General features: G+C 40.3%; 1 protein-coding gene across 6 annotated transcripts in view; it reads left to right on the top strand.

Annotated features, from left to right (window-relative positions):
* Positions 1-22,825, top strand: part of KIF6 (kinesin family member 6) — a 518,420-nt gene that overhangs the window by 78,384 nt on the left and 417,211 nt on the right. For 2 of the 6 annotated variants that reach the window (XM_059177860.1, XM_059177856.1), the window contains exons 1-3: positions 2,575-2,741; positions 6,799-6,908; positions 12,509-12,583. In XM_059177860.1, the coding sequence (XP_059033843.1) occupies positions 2,676-2,741; positions 6,799-6,908; positions 12,509-12,583 (251 nt within the window). In that variant the 5' untranslated portion in view covers positions 2,575-2,675. Of the gene's footprint in view, positions 1-2,574; positions 2,742-6,798; positions 6,909-12,508; positions 12,584-22,825 lie in introns of those variants that run through there. The other 4 variants (XM_059177857.1, XM_059177858.1, XM_059177861.1 and 1 more) reach the window with 2 other exon arrangements.

Genomic DNA, 22,825 nt, shown 5'->3' with positions numbered 1-22,825 from the left:
TTTCCATTTTGGAGCTATTACAAATAATGCTGCTATGAGCATTTAAGTACTGGTTTTTCATGTAGGCACAAGTTTTCATTTCTTTGGGATAAATGCTCATGAGCATAATTGCTGGATCTTACAGTAGTTGCATCATTAGTTTTGTAAGAAACTGCCAAACTGTTTTTCTAGAATGGCTGCACCATTATCCACAATACATTTTACATTTTATATCCCCACCAGTAATGTATGTGTGATTCAGTCTCTCTGTATCCCAGTTGGACCTGGTTTTGTTGCTATTTTTTATTGTAGCCATTCTGAGAGATGTGTAGAGACATCTCATTTTGGTTTTAAGGTATATTTTCCTGGTTGATAATGATGTTGAACATTTTTTAATGTGCTAACAGTGTCTTCCAAGGTAGTCACCCTTTCTTATGTATTTATATATGTATACGTGTATGTAAGTATGTATTTTTCAGCTTTATTGAGAGTTAATTGATGTACAAGTTTTAAGGTGTACAATGTGATAATCTGATCCATGTATATATAGATCTTCCTCAGTTTTTGATGGGGTTATGTCCCAATAAACCTATCTTAAGTTGAAAATATCATTAATTGGAATGCATTTAGCATACCTAACCCACCAAACATCTGTAGCTTAGCCTAGCCTACCTACTTTAAATGTGCCAGAACACTTAGATTAGCCTACAGTTGGGAAAAATTGCCTAACACGAAGTCCATTTTTTAACAGAGTATTGATCATCTCGTGTAATGCATTGAATCATGCACTGAAAATGAAAAACAGAATGGTTGTATGGGTACAGAATAGTTCTAAGTACATAGGTTGTTTAACCTTATGATCATCTGGGGCTCACTATGGTTCCCTCCTACTGCCTAGCATCATGAGACAACATGATACTGTATATTGCCAGCCTGGAAAAAGAACAGAATTCATAACTCTAAGTACATTTTTTAGTGAATACATATTGCTTTTGCACCATCATAAAGTCGAAAAATCATTGGTTAAACCATGGTAAGTCAGGGATCATCTGTACTGTGAAACTGTTAACACGATAAAGATAACACCTCCATCATTTCACATAATTACCATCTATTTTTCTGGCAAGAATATTTAAGATTTACTGTCTTAGCAACTTTTAAATATATAACACAATATTTTTAACTATAGTCACCATGCTGTACATTAGATTCTCAGAACTTATTTGTCTTATGACTGGAAGTTTGTACCTTTGGCCAATATCTGCCCATTTTCTGCATCCCCAGCCCCTGGCTACCTGTTTTACTCTGTTTCTATGAGTTCAGCTCTTTTAGACTCTACAGATAAGTGAGATCAAACACTATTTGCTTTCTCTAAGTTATTTCACTTAGCATAATGCCCTCCAGTTTCATCTGTGTACCCGTAAATGCCAAGATTTCCTTGTTTCTTTCTTTTTTTTAAATTAAAAAATTTTTTATAAACATATAATGTATTATTAGTCCCAGGGGTACAGGTCTGTGAATCGCCAGGTTTACACACTTCACAGCACTCACCATAGCACATACCCTCCCCAAAGTCCACAACCCCACCACCCTCTCCCTACTCCCTTCCCCCCAGCAACCCTGTTTGTTTTGTGAGATTGAGTCTCTTATGGTTTGTCTCCCTCCTGATCCCATCTTGTTTCATTTATTCTTTTTTTTTAATGACAGAAAAATATTCCATTATACATAGAAGAGAAATAATATATTAAATAGTCTTCAAATATGCCCATATCACATTTCCTTTAGGCATTTATCCACTGATGAACACTTAAGTTTTTTTTCCATGTCTGGTTAATGCTGCAATAATTATGGGTGAGCAGTGATCTGTTTGGCATCAGATTTCAATTCTTTTGGATATGTTTCCAGAGGTGGAAGTGCCGGATCACATGGCACTTCCATTTTTCAGTTTTTGAGGAACCTCCATCCTGTTTTCTATAGTGACTGCACAAATTTACCTTCCTACTAACCTTGCCCAGGGGAGCCCAGCCAATCCTGACAGGGCCATCGGCAGGGCAAACGGCCCCTCTCTCTTCAGGTCTTGACCTCTTCCAAGACAGAGATAGAAGAGGTGCATCTTGTGCCCAGTCCTGGTATAACTTGGAACTTCCTGTGGAAAAGCTGCCTCCTTCATCAGACCCTGATCTCTAAGTTGGCAGAAGCCGTTGTGCTTAGCTCAGGATAACGCCCAGCCAGCATACTGCTTGTCACAGATCAAGTGACATTTCTTCAATGAATGAACAATAAAAAAAAGGAATGACTTCAGTGCTAAAAAGAGGTGTTGGCACAGAGAAAGAATGGATTAAGGAATCGTTCAGGGCATGGTGGTTGTCACCCCATTAACCACTAAGTAGGCCAGCTGTGGAGCTAAACCTGGTGCCCAGACCTTGACCCCGCGCGTGCGTAGCGCTGGCCACTCGGCCCCGCCCCAACCCCGCCCCAACCCCGCCCCAACCCCGCCCCTCGGGACTTCCCTTCAGCCCCCTCTGCAGTCCGTAACCAATTAGGGAGAGGAGGCGGTCCTGGGTGGCGCGGTGCTCCTTGGGTAGTGTCCCTAGTTACTGTTGCTAAGGCTGCGGCTGGCCGGAAGTGGTGGGAGTCAGAAGTTTTAGGAGCCCCCTCCTGAGAGAGGTCAAGGGTCAGTGCAGAGCCAAGAAGAGATGGTGAAGCAGACCATACAGATTTTCGCGAGGGTGAAGCCCACTGTCCGGAAGCAGCAACAAGGGGTACGGGCAAGGAGGGCGCCGGCGCGGCGGGGCCCCCCAGGCAGGGGAGGGACGGCACGCGGGGGCCTAGGCTAGGAAGGGGGTTTGGCGCCGGGCGCGGGATGTCGACCCGAGTCCCGCATACTCAGTTAAGGCGCCGCCCCGACGGCCACGCAGACACGAACGCCGCGCTGTCAGGGACGCGGGCAGACAGCCGGGCCACTCCCACCCTGCAGCGCCCCGCGGGCGCGGACGCGGACGCTGTGCACAGAGCCCCACACAGGCGCCCGGCGCACGTGTTCACGCGGGGGCCGACGCGGGCGGGTGTGCCCGTGTACGCGCTCACACGGGGCCTCATCTTGCGCACTTCTGGCTGCTTTCTGGCAAGCGGTCACGCAGCTCTGCACACTCTGCGCACACATAAGCCCAAACGTCTTTCTCAGTCGAGCGGCAGGTGCCAGCTGAAGATGTGTCCATACCTGTCTGAGATGTTACAGATGATGCAGGTAGTTACACAAACTCAACACCTATGACTGTGGCTCTGTGCACGGTGGGCCCTTAGGAATTTGTTGCCTAACTACATCGTCCTTCTGCGACACAAACATGAACCTTTGACATAATACTTCTTGCAGATATACATATTTATGCATCTCAAAGCATATATATGTATTTTAAATATATTTATATATTTAAATACATACATTTTTAAAAGTATATAAATGTATCCATATATATACTTTTCATTCAGTAAACATCGACTGAGTGAGTATTTACTAGGTGCTTCGTCTAGTGTGCTAAGCTCAGAGGTACAAAAAGGTTAAGATTTTGCCCTTGCCCTGAGAAGAGATGTGCTTCTTAAATGTTTCAAAACACTTTTTTTTCCCCCTCTCTAGAAAGAGCATAGTCGTTTAGATTCATAGATTCGGCATTATCTCTGATTCTCAGGAGAACTCTGCAAGGTCGATGTAGTTTTCCTCATTTTGTAGATGAGGAGACTGAGTCTCACGTTAAATAATACAGTTAAGCCATCCACCCAGTGAGTGGCAGAACCAAATTTTAATGAAGGATTTTATTCTACAGTTCTTGGCTCTCAAGACCTAACATTTTGCCTCCCAAAGTGAGAACTTAGGTAAGGGCAGTCTGGATCTTACTCATGAGTGCCTGGAATGGGTATATTATTAATAATATTTTATATCTATTCCATATCTATGATATATATGTAACATCATAGTATATCATAATGTAGCTTTTGCATTGTGCTATTTATGTATTTGGAGCAAGAATATGGCATCTTTGTCATCATCATCATCAAAAGTTTTTTACTCATGGACTACCTGAGGATAAGATGCATGAGAAGACTCCATAGAAAGTATAGACTTTTTTTTTAAAGGAATAAAACAGTATAGAAAGGAACTATGGATACTTTAGCATTTTCTCTCCTCTTATATTCACTTACAATAAGGTTTTTAAAAGTTAATCATGTATACCACGTGTTTTATATGTAAAGTCCCTTCATACCTCTTCAGGTTCTTAGCCAAAAATAGTGAGCTTGTCTACATAGATTCAGCAGTGGGAAGCAGGTGTTTGGATTTGGTAGTATTAGAAGATTGGTTGGGTGAGGGGGTAGAGGGAGTATGATAGGGGGTTGATGAAGAATCTTGGGTGCTATTTTGAGCTTTCTCTTTTTTTAAAGTGCAGTGTTTGGATATTTTACTGTGCTGCCTTTTGCATTTCTTTGGTGAGATTCTGTAGGGTGGATTGTTTGATACTCCAGGAAGTATTTTTAGGTGTTACTATGTTTTTAAATAGCAGATACTTACCAAGATGCAACATTATGCCACATACACAAAAATAAGAGAACATAGCTGAACACACTTTGAGTTAGTGTATTCCTGCTCTCCCTTAGAAATCCCACTTCTAACACCCGATCTTTTTGCTCCTGGAGATGTATGGTTGTTTCTTTGCCTGTGACATTCAACTAGGAGTGATTCAAAGGTTGGTTTCTTTCTTTCTTTCTTTTAATATTTTATTTATTTATTTTATTTGAGAGAGGGAGACTGAGAGAGAGTGGCAGAGGAAGAAGGAGAAGCAGGCTCCCCGCTGGGCAGGGAGTCTGATGTAGGGCATGATGGCAGGACCCTGAGATCATGATGAGCCAAAGGCAAATGCTTAACTGACTGAGCCACCCAGGCACCCCTGTATTTTTCTTTCTTTCCTCTTCATTTTGTGGTTCCATTACTTCATTATTCTTATTCCTTAAGGTAATATAAAGTAAATTATAATAATCTTTAGAATGGTAACTTAGAAGATGCATAAGACAAACCTCTGATAATTTTAACAACGGCCATGCTTTTCATTTGTATAGTGCTCAGTACATTTCAAAACATGTTCACATTCATTCTTGCATTTCTTGTAATTGCCTTCTGGGCCTAAAAACCCCCACTGTGTCTCAAATAAGTATTGTTATGACTAAAGGTAAAAAGTCAATCTATTAGACTAACTAAATTTTCTGGTTGAGAGGGACATTTCTCAATGCCTCAAAGAATGGCTTAATCAGCGAGGTAGAGGGTCTTTTCTGTCTTCGGAGCACTGAGTGTTACAGAATTTTTGAAAACACCGTGACTCGCATTGAAAGGAGTACCTCACTCTTGTATGTTTCATGTCTTAACACACCCCTTTCACTCACTCACCTGCCTAGTCATTAACTTTTTTTTTTTTTTTTTTTTTGGTGTAGTGCCCTACAGGATATAATTTTTAAATGTCTCTTGAGAAGCCTAGTTATGGAAAGTCTCGGACCTGATGCCATTACTTTCTACAAATAATTTTATTTTACAGGATGACTTTTCTGCATGAATTATTCACATTTTAGGTGAGAAGTTTCAATAAAAAACTGCTTAGGAAAATTATTTACTTTTGGGAGATTTAGGTAAGCTTTTACTTGTTTAAGAATATGACTTTTCCTCCATAATCAAGCATCTAAATGAATCTTGAACAGGAAGTATTCCCTGTTAGAAAGACTTTTATTTCCTGGTGAAAGACAAAAAGTCTTTTAAAAAAACAAAACAAACAAAAAAACCAAAAAGAACCTCTCGATCTAATGACTAACATTTTTTATAGTACATTACAAAATGCTTCCAGTTCCATGACATCATTTATCCCCAAAGCAATCTTGTAAGGGAGGCAATTCTGTTTTCCTCATTTTATGTATAAAGGAAGTGAGATTCTGAATGTGGTGGCTGGTCACACAGCTGGTAAATTGAGCTCAGTGTTGGACACCAGTCTTTGGGTACCAAGTCATGCTATTCTTTATTACACGTGACCTCTTTATAGGCTTAATCCATGATTTTCCTGGCCAATAAATAAAGGAGTAGGTAACCAAGAAGAGAATCAGAGAATTTGCAGTGGAACAGGTGCTTGGTTAAGACCCTTCATTTCCATATCAGTTTAGAGAGGTTAAGTGATTTCTTCCAGGTCCTTTGCTAATTAGTGGCTGAGCTGGGAGGAGAACCTTGAAGATGACATCAAAGACATGAATTATATATATCTTTTGAAACCACATGTCTTTTATCAAATCCTGAATATGTCTCATGGAAACTTGGGCTGCTTTGAATATAACTTGAATTAGAGCATTCTTGTGAGCTCTCTGAGAAGTCTCAGACCTAGTCCTTTGATCTATGTCGGCCACGTTGTAAATGCTCAGAAATGCTTATTCCTCATAGAATGATATTAATTTCTGGTACATAATTCCAAAGCAGTACTTAGATTAATGTCCTGCTTTCAGAACTATTAGTTTCTCAACAACAGAGACATTCAGATGCTCAAATTTGAATAGTAGATCATTCAGAGAGGACCTGAGCTTTGGTAGAGCATTGATTTAGATTTTACCTCTTTTTCTGTTCCATATATTTTTCAGAGTCTATGCACAGTTCAAAGAGGAAAATTATCCAAATTATACTATGTTATGACTTATCTTGAGTGCAATTTTTTATACAATTACAATATCTATCATAATAACATGGTCATAATTCAAGCTGTAATTTTACTATGCTATATTCATTTGCTGTCTTCACATTTGCAGATTTACTCTATAGATGAAGATGAAAAACTAACCCCTAGCCTGGAAATTATCTTACCTCGTGATTTGGCAGATGGATTTGTGAATAACAAGCGAGAAAGCTACAAATTTAAGTAAGTTTCTCTTTTGCCTTTGTTTCTGTTTCACTATTGAACTAACTCTTGTGGTGCATTAATTATCCCCTGTAAAATCACTAGTGCCATTTTCTTGGGAAGAATGTGGTCCTATTTTCTATCTCATCTAGTAGATTTCAAGCTGCCTTTTCATTGCTGGGCCCAGAGTTGAAAAGAGGGAGTGTTTCCTTTCTTTTCTTTTTTTTTTCCTAAGAATTTATTTATTTATTTGACACAGAGAGAGAGAGAGAGAGAGAGAGAGTGCTCGCACAAGCAGGGGGGGAGCAGTAGGCAGAGGGAGAGAGAGAAGCAGGGTCCCCGCTGAGCAGAGAGCCTGCCCGATGTGGGATCATGACCTGAGCTGTAGGCAGAAGCTCAACCAACTGAGCCATCCCAGCACCCTGAGGATGTGTTTCTCTCTGTCTAAGATGCTGTCCCCAAATCCCAGCCTTTCTTTGTTACATCTGTTTCTCCAGTGTTGTCCTTTTCCTCCTTGGCCCACTATGATTTAGGACTTATAGGAAGCTCAGTGTATGACTAAACTTTATTCAAGTTAGTAACTCAAGGTATAATCTGTGTGCTGTATCCATGAGCTTTCTTTATAACATAAATGATATCTGGGTCTCATATGCCCATATGCACTCTCCATATTTCTACTGTGTCATGTAGTGGCCACGAGCCACAGGTAGCTCTTAAGTACTTAAAATGTTGCCAGCCTGAACTGGGATGTGCTCTAAGTGTAAAATACATTGAGGATTTTTGAAGGCTTGGTGTGGGAAAGAAAAAAAAAAAAAAGAATGTAAAACATCTCAAGAATTTTTTCATACTGATTGCATATTAAAATGATAAAGTTTGGGGTTACATTGGATTAAAAATAGGTTCTTAAAATTAATTTCACCTGTTTCTTTGTTTAAAAAAGTGGCTACTGGAAAATGTTAAATTGCATATATACTCACATGTGCAGATTGCATTATATTTCTCTTGGACAGTGCTGAGCTATAGGGATCAGGCGAAACATAACCAACAGGCACCCCTGGATTGTCGTCAGTGCCTTTTGTCCAAATTCTCTTCTTCTTCTTCTTCTTTTTTTTTTTTTTTAAGATTTTATTTATTTATTTGTCAGAGAGAGAGAGGGAGAGCGTGCCAGCGCACAAGCAGGCAGAGTGGCAGCAGACGCAGAGAGAAAAGCAGTCTCTCCGCTGAGCAAGGAGCCTGATTTGGGACTTTATCCCAGGACCCTGGGATCATGACCTGAGCCGAAGGCAGTGGCTTAACTGGCTGAGCCACCTATGCGTCCCAGTCCAAATTCTCCTTGAAATGGGGGATTTGGGCTCCTTTATGCTGCCTTTATTCTCTGGTTTCAGTCTGTGCTATTTTCTTTCTTCCCCACTTTTGGCTTTTTGAAGAAGTTTGAGCCCAAGTCAAAGCCATATTTGATCTCTGCCTAAATTTAGGTAGTGGATTTCTGGGTCCCCTGGAAGGAATCCTAATTGCTGTCTTGCATTTCTTTCTGGGCTGTTTGGCTTGGGCCCTGTTTTCGTACTGTTTTTGCCCTTGCCCTTTGCATAAAACCAGTCCAGATATTTTTATGGTTTTCTCTTGAATTCTTATATTTATTTACTTATGTCTTATAAAATTCCCATTGGTCTTGACAGTTTATCCTTTGTGTCTCATTTACCCCATCTTCTTTTATAGCTCATCTTCTTGTGTCTAGCACATGGCTGCATAGTAAGGTGTGCTTACCCTGTCTTTTTGGCTCCTCATTGCCTTTCATTTTGTTCTTTAAGGAACAGCTTTATAATACATGACTTACTTTTTCTGAAGTGGGCCTTCCCCCACTGATGTAAGCATGCCACATACTTCAGTGGCTATGACTTCATGACAGCTGAGCGGGGTCAGTCTCCTTTTATAAAGCCACAGTTTGCTGAAACATTTTATTCAGCATGATTCTATGTGATTCTTAGGAACAACTGGCCATGTCTCTATCTATTGTCCTTTTCCAAAGTATTCTTTATATTATATAGATAGAAACAGTGCATTTAAATCTGTTCATTGAAAATGTGTTATTTGCTTTTGTAAAAATCTTACTCATTCTTTCTAAATCTCTGGATTAAAAATATTGGCTTTGCATTTTATTTTTATTTATTTATTTAAAGATTTTTATTTATTTATTTGACAGACAGAGATCACAGGCAGGCAGAGAGGTAGGCAAAGAGAGAAGGAGGGAAAGCAGGCTCTTTGCTGAGCAGAGAACCTGATGCAGGGCTCAATCCCAGAACCCTGGGATCATGACCTAAGCTGAAGGCAGAGGCTTTAACCCACTTAACCACCCAGGCGTCCCTGGCTTTGCACATTAAATCAAGAAATTAGTAAGGTATTTAACTTATATCTATGTTCAGAGATAAATATTTCAGCATCTTAAGGGTGTTTCGTCCCAAGAACATTCATTCATTCAATCAGTAAATGTTTATTGACTGTCTTCCATGTGCTGTTTTAATGGCTAGGAACATAGTAGAGAATGCAGCAAAGGTCCAGCTTTTATGGGGCTTACATTTTAGTGAGAGGAGGTAGATAGGCAGACCCTTAAGTACAGTGTATATTAGAAAGTGTTAAGTGCCACAGAGAAAAATAAGGCAGGCAAGGGTAATAAAGAGTGCCAAGAAGAAGGGCCGCAAAGGAGAGGGATAGAGTGTTTCATAGGGCAGTCAGGGAGGGTATCCTAGGAGGGTGATATTTGAGCAAAGGCTTAAAGGAGGTGAGGAAGTCAGACATTCAGATATTGAAGGGATTGGGATTCCAGGTCAAGGAAAAACCAAGAACAAGTCTTAGAGACGGGAGTGCTGGCATGTCTGAGGAAGACTAAAGGGGTCTGTGTGGCTGGAGAAGAAGAAGGTTAATGGAGCAGCAGAGTGGCCAAATCCTAGGGAGCCTTAGAAGTCATTGTAAGGATTGTTTGGGGGGAAAAGTCATTGTAAGCTTTTCCCTCCCAATGTCTTTTGGGAAGATAATGGAGGGTTTTAAGCAGAAGAATGAAATAATTTCACTTAGGTTTTAGCAGGATCATTTGTCCTGGCACCTGAAAAATTGACTGTAAGAGCAGTCTGTTTGAAGGAAGTCCAGGCAAGAAATTATGGTAGTTTGGGCCACGGTAGTAGCAAGTGGAAATGTGGAGAAATAGTTGGATTCTAGATGCATTTTGAAGGTCAAAGGTGACAGAGTTAGTGAATGGGTGGGAATGAGAGTATAATGGTGAAAGAGAGGAGTCAGGATGTCCTGAGGGCTTTGGGCTGCATGTTTGGAAGGATGGAGTTGTTCTGTACCAGGATGTGGAGGACCAGGAAGAACAGGTTTGGGGTGGGAAGAGGTCAACATATGCCAAGGTCGAAACAGATTTTACAAAAAGCCTACTCAACTTCCTGATAACTGAAAAGACCTCCTCAGAATCAGGACACCGAAGTTATGTTTCAGGGTGCGGTACTGATTAGCTCCAGGGCTGTGAATAAATTGCTTTCTCTCCCTGGGCCTCAACTTCCTTTTCTGGAAAAGATTCCACGGAACTCTTTAAACTCTCTGATTCTATTTTGTCCTTCCATGGTTTTCAGATGCCAGCTGATCCTTAATGACTTTTCAAATTACTAGGTAACTACATTACATAAACTTAAATATTTTGGGATGATGATATTTGGTCTTTAAGTACCATCGTATGATTTACTGAAACTCTTGCTATCTCTTGGGTTTACATGGTGATCGATGTAATTCCTATTACTTAGGGGGGTGGAGTTGGCAATGGCTGATGGATTCACTCAGGCATGGCCAGCCTGGTTGAAGAAGCAAATCAGCCCGATCGCCATCATCCTCAAAAGCACCGCTGGGTCTGTGCTCAGATATCACAGTAGGTAGAGCTCTGAAGAGCGCTTGAGCAGCCCTGTGTTATGTCAGCATTCATATCTGAAGCTGTGACGCACCTGCAGGGTTTTGAGGAGTGTTCTGAGCAAACCGGTAAATACTGCTGTCTAAGATATAATCTCGCCTGCTAAATGACCTGGTCGCCAGAGTGTCTGACAATCCCTCTCTTTGTATAGTTTCATTATTTGCTTCTTCAAAAGGGAGGTTGATAAGCTCTAAGGATCTTTTGAAGTTAATGTTGATTAAAGACCATGAATTTCATTCCATTTTGTATTTCCTGCCCAGCTCCAGACATTCATCTGAACTCCTGGGTCATGAAAATAGTCCCACATCTCCTGTAGTCTCCACTTTTTTTTTTTTCCCTAAAGATTTTTTATTTTATTTATTTATTTTTTTATTTGTCAGAGAGAGCACAAGCAGGGGAAGCAGCAGGCAGAGGAGAAGGGAGAAGCAGGCTCCCCACCAAGCAGGGAGACTAATGCTGGACTCAGTCCGAGGACCCGGAGTTCATGACCTGAACCAAAGACAGATGCTTAACCAACTGAGCCACCCAGGCGTCCCCATGTAGTCTCTACTTTAATAGACCATGTGTCCCACTTGTGAGTCACAAGTGAGACCCATGGACCAGAAGTTCCTAAGCTATTCTGAAAGCTGCTTAGGATGTGCTCACATATGTTTGTTTTAAAGGTTTTGCTTTAAAGCCACACCACCCTTATTTTTTTTATTTTTGAAAAATTTTAAACATGCAGAAGAGGTGGAAGAATAATGCAGTATAACCTCTCTTGGACCCTTGGTGGGAGATTCACTGATTGTTAACATTTTGCCCTATATCCTTATGCTTCTCTCTCTCTCTCTCTTTTGCTCCCCCTTCAGCCCCTCTCCTCCTTTACCTCCCCATGTGTTTCCCTCTTCCTCTTACTTCCTTCATGATGTTTTAATGAGGGCCATTCCTGCCGGTAAGCGACTTATCACACTATAAAAGTTACCTTGATTTTCCCACTGTGCCCATGATCTCATACTAAGCTCAGTCACCGCACCATTGCGAGATAGGCAGCATCGACACCATTCCACCACTGCACGCCCCTGGCCTTGGCATTCTGATAAAGACATCTCCCTACAGACCCATCTGGATTTACTTTTTGACTTTTGATTCATGATCAACCCAATGGGGCAAAACTACCCTGAGAGTTTAAGTGGCCGATACCAGGATGTAGCACCTACTGATGAAAAATCAACCTCAGTTCACAATTTAAAAACTAAGTTCGATAATCATACATTTCACAGCTGCGTTCTGTCCTTACAGGTCAGACATCAGAAGTTCACTGGCTTATTTACATCCTGTTCTTGGGTTTCCATTTCACATACTTATCTGGATTTGAATTTGATGCCAGTTGCAGACACTGTCCCTCTTGAGGGCTAAAGAACACACAGTTTATTATTTGGTTCAAAGCTGCTGCAGTTTTTCAGAGGGATTTATTGTGCAGATCTTGTCAAAGCAATACTGTTTACCCACCATTTGTATACAGGGGTACAACAGCGCTGTGTGGTCAGGACTACAGGGCAAACATTGTGTCAGGTTAGGTAAGCCCAGTGATGTAAATATGGAGTAATTTGCAAAGCTTTTAGGAAAAAAATATTAATCCAATTGTGTTTGAAGCTCAGCTTTTCAATAACTACCACTTTCATATTTGCAGATTTCAAAAGATTTTTGATCAGGGTGCAAACCAAGAGACCATTTTTGAAAATATTGCCAAACCAGTTGCCGAGAGGTAGGATTTCCTGTATTTTATTCGGTGGGTTGGTGGTTTTTCATCTTGTCTTCAATTTTCAGATAATTGTGGTAATGTGCTTCAATGTATCAATCATATACTCATTGCTTCAGGACATGCAATGATGCTAGTATTAATACCTTCTACTTATATAGCTGTTCATTTTAGATGTAGATTTTGAGCCTTAAAACAAACCAGAGAGGTAGAAGAGCCATTATTACTTGCATTTTACAGGCTGTGTAACTGAGGACCGTGTAACTGCTCAGTACTGTGTGGCTCATGGTAATGGAGTGCCATACTGTTACATCCGGGCTCTTCCTTCAATATAGCATTTCTAACATCTGACCAGAGGGATGAAGGCTGAGGTATGGGTGACACCAGGAGGCCTACTAATGGTTGACCCAGCCCAATCTCACAGTAATAACTACTTTTCAAAGCTTGGCCCTTAACTTCTAGGTCCCTTGTGTTTCTATGTATTCAGATAGTTCGAGGCTATTGACTATTAGAACCAAATTCACATGACAATACCGAATAAATCAGAATGCTATTTTATTAGCATATATTGGCAAAAGTCTCCTTTGGACTAGACACTCAGGCCCTTTTGATAAGGACATTCTCCTCTTATAGGAAATCTATATGAGAAATTACCTCTACCTACAGTTGCTTTCTTATCCTTGTATCAGTTGGGTGATTCCAGTGACCTCATAATCTCCAGATACATCTATATTCATGATTAAAATGAAAAATGTTCAGGCAGTCCCCAGCTTAGGATGGTTCAACTTATGATTTTTTGACTTTAGGGTAGTGTGAAAGTGATAGGCATTCAGTAGAAAACCTATTTTGAATTTTGCATTTTGCTCTTTTCCTGGGCTAGTGATTTGCAGTAGAGTACTCCCTTGTGATGCTGGGCAGAGACAGTGGGCACAGCTTCCAGCCAGCCATGTGATCACAAGGGTCAGTAACCAATGCACTTGCAGCCATTCTGTCCCCATATAACCATTCCATTTTTTAAATTACATGAGGTAGTCAATACTTTATTATAAAACAGGCTTTCTGGCAGATGATATTTACCCCCCTTCAGGTTCAGAGCACACTGAAGGTGGGCTAGACTAACATGTGGTGTCTGGTGAGTTAGGTGTATTAAATGCATTTTCGACTTGTGGTAGGTTTCTTGGACAGAGCCCTATTATAAATGGAGGAAGATCTGTATCCTTTAAATAAGCCCATTTTTCAATTCCACTCATCAGTATACCCTTTCCCGTAGACCTTGCTGGAAACCCATAGTCACATTTTGTCTCTCAAACTCTGTTTTCTTTTTTTTAATTTTTAATTTTTTTTATTTTTTTAAATATTTTTATTTATTTATTTGATAGAGATCACAAGTAGGCAGAAGGCAGGCAGAGAGAGAGGGGGAAGTGGGCTCCCCGCTGTTTTCTGAATCCTACTCAAACGAAGCCTTTCTCTGTTAAGACAGTCTTCCTTTACGGTGAGTGAAATGCAATCAAGTAGGCTTTGGCTGTTTCAGTTAGAGTCACAATCCGATAACCTCTCCAGATTAAATTCAGGTCTCCTTGACTGTGTGTCACACATCTCTAAAATTCTCTTCCTTGTAGTAATCTTTTGGGTTATGTCATTTTTCAGTAAGCTGACCTCATGTGTTTTATTTTGAAACTTCCTAAAGTCCTTCAGGGAGGGAGCCTTAGTTTCTGTTTCCTGGATGTCTGGTTCTTTCTCCACTATTAATGAGCTCATCCATCTTGAGCCCACTTCCCCTTCCAGCTCTTGCTGGGTCCCTGGCCTGGAATTGTCTTCCTTCAGAAATCTGCATCATTGCCCCCTTAGCTTTGCTGTCTTGCCCATATGTTCCCTTCTCAGTAAGGCTTGCCTTTGATAACTGCACTTGAAATTGCATTCCCTTTTACCCTTCTCTGTTTTGTTTTAGTTTTTTAGCACTTACCACCATCCAACATGCTGTGTAGTTTTGTTGTTTGTTAGTGTTTTAGTCTGTCTTCCACTGGAACAAAAGCTCTACAAAGGCTGGGGTTTGTTTTGTTCTCTGACTTGGCAATGACACCCAACCTGATGATGACAAACATTTTTATCCAGGCTGCTCAAGTGTTCTTAGTGGATTCTATCTTTTGAAGAGAAGAGAGAGCAGAGTGGGAGGTGGGAGGAACGGAGAGAGAGGATTTTAAGCAGGCTCCATGCACAGCATGAGCCTAATGTGGGGCTTGATCTCACGACCCTGAGATTATGACCTGACCTGAAATTAGGAGTTGGATGCTTAACTGACTGAGCCATCCAGGTGCCTTCTTTGTCCTTTTTAAGACTTTTTTCCTTATATCCCATTTTTTCTGAAACTATTTTTGCTGTTTTGTTTTGTTTTGTTTTCTGTTAGCCTTTATCTGGTTTATCTTTCTCCATCTCTTAATTCAACTACCCTGCAACATTTTGTTTTTAAGTATGACCTAAATAAAATATAGCTGGCTTTTTTTTTCCAGCCACACTCAGAGTCCCTGATCTTTAACTGGGTACTTTGACCTGTTTATATTTATAAATATAATACACAATGATGATAATGATGTTTGGAGCTATTCTTCGATCTTAATTTATTTTTTCCATTCACCATACTTTATTGTTTTCCTTTGTTGCTATTTGTTGGTTTGACAATACTTGTTGCTGCTGCTGCTGCTTTCCATTTTCTCCCTGAAGGTGTACATTGTACTTTAACAGCCCCAGTGTAGTTTAAGTTCAGATATTTAAACTCATTTGTAAGTTCAGATATTTAAACTCATTTGTAAGTTCAGATATTTAAACTCATTTGTATTTTTTCTCAATATCTTAACTTTTTCCCTCTGCCTCTCACTTTGCACACCTTAACTTTGTCTTTCTGACCCCTATCATTTCCAGTGTTGAGACCAACTGATAACTGCATTCTGGGTTGTTTTTAATCATTTTTATTAATAGCATTTATTTAAATGTGTCCCTGAGTTAATATTTATTACTTTGCTCATCATTGTTCCTTATACTCTTCTCTACTTCTTAGATTCCTTTTTGCTAGTCATCATCCTTTAATAAATTTTTAAATGGAATTTGACTGGGCCTAGGATAATCCCAGCTTAAACATTTCCTTTCTCTTGTAACTGTGAAGATACTGCTCCATTGCCCCTTCATTTGCAGTGTTGCTGAAGAGATGTCAGTGTCAATCTGGATCTTATTTCTTTGTAGAAAATGCCTTTCTTTTTTCCTTTCTGGAAGCTTTTAGGATTTTTTGATTTTGTTCTTTTTTTGTATCAATGAATCAACAGATCATGTAGGCATGATTGTTTTTTCATGTATTCATGTATTCTTGTCTCATTCAGCCACTTCAGTCTGAAAACTCTTACATTCAAGCTCAAGGGTCAGGTCATCATGTTGATAATATCTTTAAGAATGAACAAAATCATTTCCTTCTGTCCATCTTTTTATTTTCTCTTTTTTGGAACTTGTATTTCCAGAACTATCACTTCTCTCCTTCAAATATTATAATTGTCCATTCCTAGTTCCCATCTCTTTGTATTTTGGTTCTAAGTTCTGAAAAATTTGTTAGCTCAGTCTTCCAGCATTGGTAATTTGCTTTTCAGTTGTGTCATGTGCATTCTCTTCACTGGCTGCTTAAATTCTAGAGATGGGGAGAGAAGGTCTGTTCTTGTTTATTGATGTAATGTCTGTAATGTCCTCCCTTTTCACTCTGAAGACAATTATTTGGATTGGCTCCCCCCCGCTATGCTTTTTTTTTTTTCTTTTTTTAAGTTTTTGTGCCGATTGTTGCTTTCCTGGTGCAGATTTTCCTCAGATATTTGGTGATTTTAAGAAATACCTTCTATTCCCTGTGATTAGTCTTCAGGAATAAAAGCCCAGTGGAAATCCAGCCACTCTACACAGGCCCTTTCAAGCTGTTCTGTTGGGTTAATATATTGTAGCTTAATTTTGGTTGCTGTGTACAATTAAAGTGAAATAAAAATTAGTTCTATTTCTTTCTAAAATTGTGCAATTCAGGAGTCTCGCTAATTTAGACTCATCTTATCCTACCTAAGTCAGAGAATGGTAAGACTACAAGACTGCAGAGCTTCATGACCAGTGGTGAGAATTTTTTTTGAATTTAATTTAATTTAATTATTATTTTTTTAATTTCTTTTCAGCGTAACAGTATTCATTGTTTTTGCACCACACCTAATGCTCCATGCAATACATGTCCTCCCTAATAACCACCACCTTGTTCCCCCAACCTCCTACCCCCCACCTTTTCAAGACCCTCAGGTTGTTTTTCAGAGTCTATAGTCTCTTATGATTCATCTCCCCTTCCAATTTCCCTCAACTCCCTTCTCCTCTTCATCTCCCCATGTCCTCCATGTTATTTGTTATGCTCCACAAATAAGTGAGGTGGTGCAGTGGTGAGAATTTATAAAGATTTACATTTGTGTCATTGGAGATTAAGTAAAGGAATCTTCGTGGTTAGTTGTTTATTATTGAGTACATTTCTGTAGGAAGTACTTTGTCATCCTGCGTCTTTTGAACTTTTTCTGAAATATATCCTGTGTTGCTTAGTAACATGCAGAAACAGCCTTTTTTCATATTAGTTTTGCTTATGGATTTTGGATTAGATTTTTATAAAGATAAAATTTAGTAGGCACACAAATCACACAAATGTTTTTAGTACATGGTATTGTGTGATATGAAAGAGATTGTAGAGGGTTTTGTTTTTTTTTTTTTTAGTTTATTATTGAAGTATAGTTGTCATACAGTGTAATATTCATTTAAGGTATAAGGAATTTGTGGTTTGATGTGACATTTCACCCAGTGTTCTGGTTTTCAAGCTGGTGTGCAACTATTTTGGGAGTATGTAGTAGACTCTCATGGGTCGCCTAAAGTTACAAGCCAAATATGGTGCCTCATCCTGAGAGCGAATTTGACTGAAAAATTGAAGGAGAGGAGGTTGAACTCTCAACTTCTCTGAGGTCCTATCCCATGCACTTGTAAGTCTACAGAATCCCCATTTTTCAGTCTTAGGTTTTACCTAAAAGCTTGGGGTGTAGGAAATATATTTTTATGTGCAGTGGGTGCTTTTGGAAAAACATAGAAATTTAGTATTTTAGAAAAATGTAGTTTGACCAAAATGAGTAGGGTGCACACCATCAGGGGGATTGATTAAGCCAAAGACAGAGGTCCCCACAGCTGGCAGTGGACAAGCTAATGCATCTGCAGTGCAATGAGGCCAGCGCGGTGATGATGCTTTTAGTCACCCTGTGAACCAGTTCGTTCGTTCTTTCTTTCTTTCTTTCTTTCTTTCTTTCTTTTTTAATTGAGATTCTATTTATTTATTTCAAAGAGAGAGAGACAGTGTGTGTGTGTGTGCATACAAGCATGGGCGGGGCGTGGGGCAGAGCAGGAAGCAGACACCCTGCTGAGCAGGGAGCTTGATGCAGGACTCAATCCCAGGACCCTGGGGTCATGACCTGAGCCAAAGGCAGATGCTCAACTGACTGAGCCATCCAAGCACTCCGAACCAGTTCTTTTTAACCTCTGATTTTACCACGGTTGAACAATACCAAGTGCAAGCTGAGAAGAGCATGAAGAGAGAAAGCAGGCTCCAGGACTGCCAGCGCAGTCTTAAAGAGGGATGTATTAGAATACTTGCCCGGTGCTGTGGCTGGGCAGTAGGACAGGCCTCGGTCAAGGAGATAGGCTTATGGGAGGGGTGGTCCCACACTTCCAGTGGGGCAGGGTCAGGACTCTGCAGCATGCTGTGGCTCTGGGAAACAGGCTCTGCTGATGCTGCTGTTAGTTGCATAGCTTGTCTAGGCCTGCTGCACTAAGCAGAGACAAGGAGACCAGAGTGGAGTACAAGAGAAGCCACAACAGGAGTACTGAAAAAAGTAAACTCAAATCTCACTGGCCGGTTTTTCACCTCTGTGTACTCATGCTTCTACCTTATCTGGCTCCAACAGTGTGGCAATGGAATGATCTGATTCTGCTCTCGGCCCTGTGATTTAGTTACTCTGGGACTCTGAGTCTGACCTGCCCCTTCCAAATCAGTTATCCCCTCAGAGAAAGGCAGACACCAATATGACCAACTTTACAAGATTGTTTTGGTATGAAAAGAAAGAGTACATTCAAATGTACTTTGGGAACTTCAGTGCCTTCTTTATTCTCAGGGTTGAAAAAAATTAGACATTTTTTTTTCCACTTTAAAAATATGCCCAGTAGCTTATGGCTTCAGACCAAGATGAAGTAGATACACTTCTCTCTATTCTTCTAAGTACAAGTAAAAACTCTGGGCATTATATATAAAAGAGACATAAAAAGATTCTGAAAGTTGGGGAGAAGAAGGTAGACGAGCCAGAGGAACTCAAGACCTGAGGAATGATGTGGGTTTGGTTTGGTTTTGTTGTTGTTGTTGTTGTTTTATTTTTCGGGTTTTTTTCCCCTCATGTGTCCCAGACTGGATGCTATAAAAACTGGCAACCCAGAAACACTAATAATCTCAGTCAAAAGTGACAAGAAAAGTCCGTTCTCTACAGCCAGAGGACCAGGAAAGGGGCAACTGTATGAGACAGAAACTTCTAGATACTAGTTGCCTTACTCCATCCAGATACCATGGAAAAATCCCCAGCCCCACCCCAACAGCAAAGGCCTGGCTGTCACAAGGGACCCCATTCCCCACTGCCAGGGTGGTATCAGAGGAGTGGAAAGAATTTCATCGCCACTTGGAGATAACAACTTCTCCCTCTCCCCTGCCCCAAGTTGTCATTGGAAGTTATGTGGAATGCTGGAGTTCACCACCATCCAATAGGAGCAAGGCCTCCCTCACCCCGATGTGGAATGAGTGGGCAGCAGCAAGGTCCCCCTTCCTCTCCTTTCCAGGGTGGGTGTCAGATGAGGCCTAGAAGGGAGCCTGAAATTTCACCCCTACAGCATGCCAAAACAAGATTGGAATTATGATCTAGAATCTCATAACATAGTACCTAAGCTATCTAGGGTACAATTGAAAATCATACATCAAATATGAAATATCAAGAATCAGGAGAACATCAGCTCACATAAGAAGAAATAATCCACAGAAGCCAGTACATAGATGACACAGGTCTGGAACAATCTAAAGATTTTAAACCGTCATGTAGAACTGCTTCCATGAGCTATTAGGAACATGCTTGAAACAAATGAAAAAAATCAAAGTCTCAGCAAAAAAATAGAAGATATAAAGAAGAAGCAAATTAGAATTTAGAACTGAAAAGTATAATGACTTAAATAAATTAGAAAAAAAGAATGACAGATGGCTCAACAGCAGAAGGGAGAGCTCAGAGAAAAAAAAAAGAAACAATGGATTTGAAGAGGATAACAATAGAAATCACCCAATATGGACAATAGAAAGAAAAAAAGAAAGAAAGAAAGAAAGAAAGAAAGAAAGAAAGAAAGAAAATAGGTTGGGAAAAAAGTGAGGAGACCCTCAGGGACCTCCTGAGAACTATAGCAAAAAATCTAACATTCATGTCATTGGAGTCCCCAAGGAGAGGAGAAAGAGTGTGGAGTTGAGAAGTATTCAAAGTAGTAATGGTTGAAAATTCCCCAGTTTTGGCAAAAGCCATAAATCTAGAGCTTTAAGAAACTGAGCAAACCTCTAACAGGATAAACTCACATCCCCACTAAGCCACATCATTGTTAAACTTCATAACACTAAAGACAAAGAGAAAATCTGAAAGCAGTAAGAGAGAGAGATGATACTTTACATACAGGAAAAAAGAATAATTTGAAGTATAGTGGATTTCTCATCAGAAATCAAGAAATCTAAAAGGAAGTAGAATATTCTCAAGTGATGATAGAAAAGAACTGTCGGCCCAGAATGTATACACAGTATACACAGTGTAATTAACAGTCAGGAATCAAGGGGAAATAAAGATAAGTTCCGACAAAGGAAAACCTAAGAGAATTAGTTGCCAGTGTACCTTCCCTAAAAGAAGGGATAAGGGAGGTTCTTGAAAAAAAGGGAAATGAAAGAAGAATGAATCTTGAAACACTAGCAAGGAAGAGAGAACAACAGAAAGAGCAAAAATATGCATTAATAAAATAAACTGTTTCTTCTCAAACCGTGTTTGGTGAAGCAAAAAATAAAGCACTGTTTGATGACAATTATACTGTAAACAAGGGAGGGTAGAAGGTTTTTATACTTTATTCAAACTGATAAGATGTCAACATCAGTAGATCTCTGGTGATGGAAGGGTTCTTGATATATTTTTTTTCTTAAGATTTAACTCATTTATTTGAGAGAGAGAGTGAGCACAAGTAGGGAGAGGGGCACAGAGAAAGGGAGAGGGAGAAGCAGACTCCCAGCTAAGCCAAGAGCCTGACGTCGGACTGGATCTCGGGACCCTGGAACCATGACCTGAGCTGAAGGCAGATGATTGAGCCATCCAGGCACCCAAGGAGTTCTGGATCTGAATTGCAGTGATGGTTTCTTGTACCTACACATGTGATAAAATGACATACATATTGTACTGATGTCAGCCTCCTGATTTTGACAACATACTCAAGTTATGCAAGAAATAACCATTGGGGGGAACTGGGTGAAGGGTACACAGAGCCACTCTGTCCTCTCTTTGCCATTTCCTGAAAATTTGTAACTATTTACTTTAATAAAAAAGTAATATTTACAGATCTGAAAACTTTAGTGTCATTTGTTCTGTGATGTTCTTCTATTCAGTAAATTTGGTAATACAAATTATTAGACTTCTCCCTCATGGGACTCAGTAAAACTAATTCTATTAGACATTGACCACAACATGCCTGCCAGTAAACACTTTATTTTCTCAAAGTTGGCTTTTTAGTAGAAAACATTGGTCACCACCAAATTATACAAAAACCCACTGGCTCCCACAGATCTTTTCAACTTCTGGCCACAGTTTTATTTCACCAGATGGATCGTTTATAAACACGTACCTGTGCTTGGCTCCACTTCCTGCTCTGCTGAATTTCTTGAATTTCTAACTTTTGTGATTTCACTATTATTCTTAAATGGAAACTCTTAAGTGTAGCTCTTTTAAAATTTTATCATCAACTGAAAACATGGCTTTGTGCTTAAAAACCAGAACACATATCAGCTTTTAAACTCCCCTGAAATTATATAAGATGATGACCTAAAGATGTTTAATAAGGATCATATTACCATGCTGTGCACAGCTTGTGAACTTGGAGAGAGCATGGCAGTCTACCTGACAAACACAGATGGTATTAAGGGTGCACATTTAAAGTAATGAAATTTACTATTGTAGGTAAACAAATGAGTCTAAATCTGGATGTCTCTTCTTAGGAATGGCCATTCAAGAAATTGCATGCCACCGTCAGTTTTTCAAGGATAACTAAATTAAAGCTATTTGTGATGCACATGATAAAATAACTCTAGAAATGGTCTGAGAGTTGTATGAAGCAGTTTGACTGTGGGAACTAGGAGTTCTCTGACAGAGCAGAGATATGCGATGAAAATTGCTGGGTCAGTGGTAAAATAAGTAGCATGGCTAAAATTAAAAAGACAATAAAAGAGACTGACTTGTGGATCAGGGGTGCTTTCTCTCACAGTGATGTGACTCCTTCCTTAGCCAGAAGATACTTGTGTTAGGCTAGCATACCCCCTACTAAAACAGATCATGAGGCCAGAATTGTGAAGGTGAGCCCAGGGAGCACCACCAGGGAGTTGGGAAGTGAGACAGTGAAAGAAAGGAAGCCACCAGGAGTTATGTCAAGAGAGTTTGTTACTATTTTGGGAGCTGGGACTCAATCCCACTGGAGTTCTCTGGGGGACTGTGAAGGGCATGCCTCAGAGGTGTTCCACCCAAGAGGCAAAGAACCTCCTCTATATTCCACCACACCTGTCTATCATTGGCTGGTGGCTGCTTCCGGGGTATGAACACGTGGCACTTCTAGCCTCACCCCTACGTGGACTAAACAAGCCTCCTAGGCCTGGTGAGTATGCGGGAAGAGGGCAGCAGGCTCTTGCAGTGAGAAGCCATTTGCGTGAATGGGAACAGCCAAGTCTTGAGTTGATAGGGATGGGGCCCCTTCTAATTTCTGCGGCAGGACACCCGCATTTCTGCTGATTGTCGCCAGAGAACATCTGGGCTTCTCTCCTGCGCAATGGCCCTGATAGGAAAGCAGATCAAAACAAAATTCAAAATGAAAACGAAACCCGATGTGATCAGTAACTACGTCTTA

Source organism: Mustela lutreola, chromosome 6 (assembly GCF_030435805.1).
Source record: "Mustela lutreola isolate mMusLut2 chromosome 6, mMusLut2.pri, whole genome shotgun sequence".
In the NCBI taxonomy this organism is placed as follows: Eukaryota; Metazoa; Chordata; class Mammalia; order Carnivora; family Mustelidae; genus Mustela; species Mustela lutreola.
This window is presented reverse-complemented; position numbering and strand designations above follow the sequence as displayed.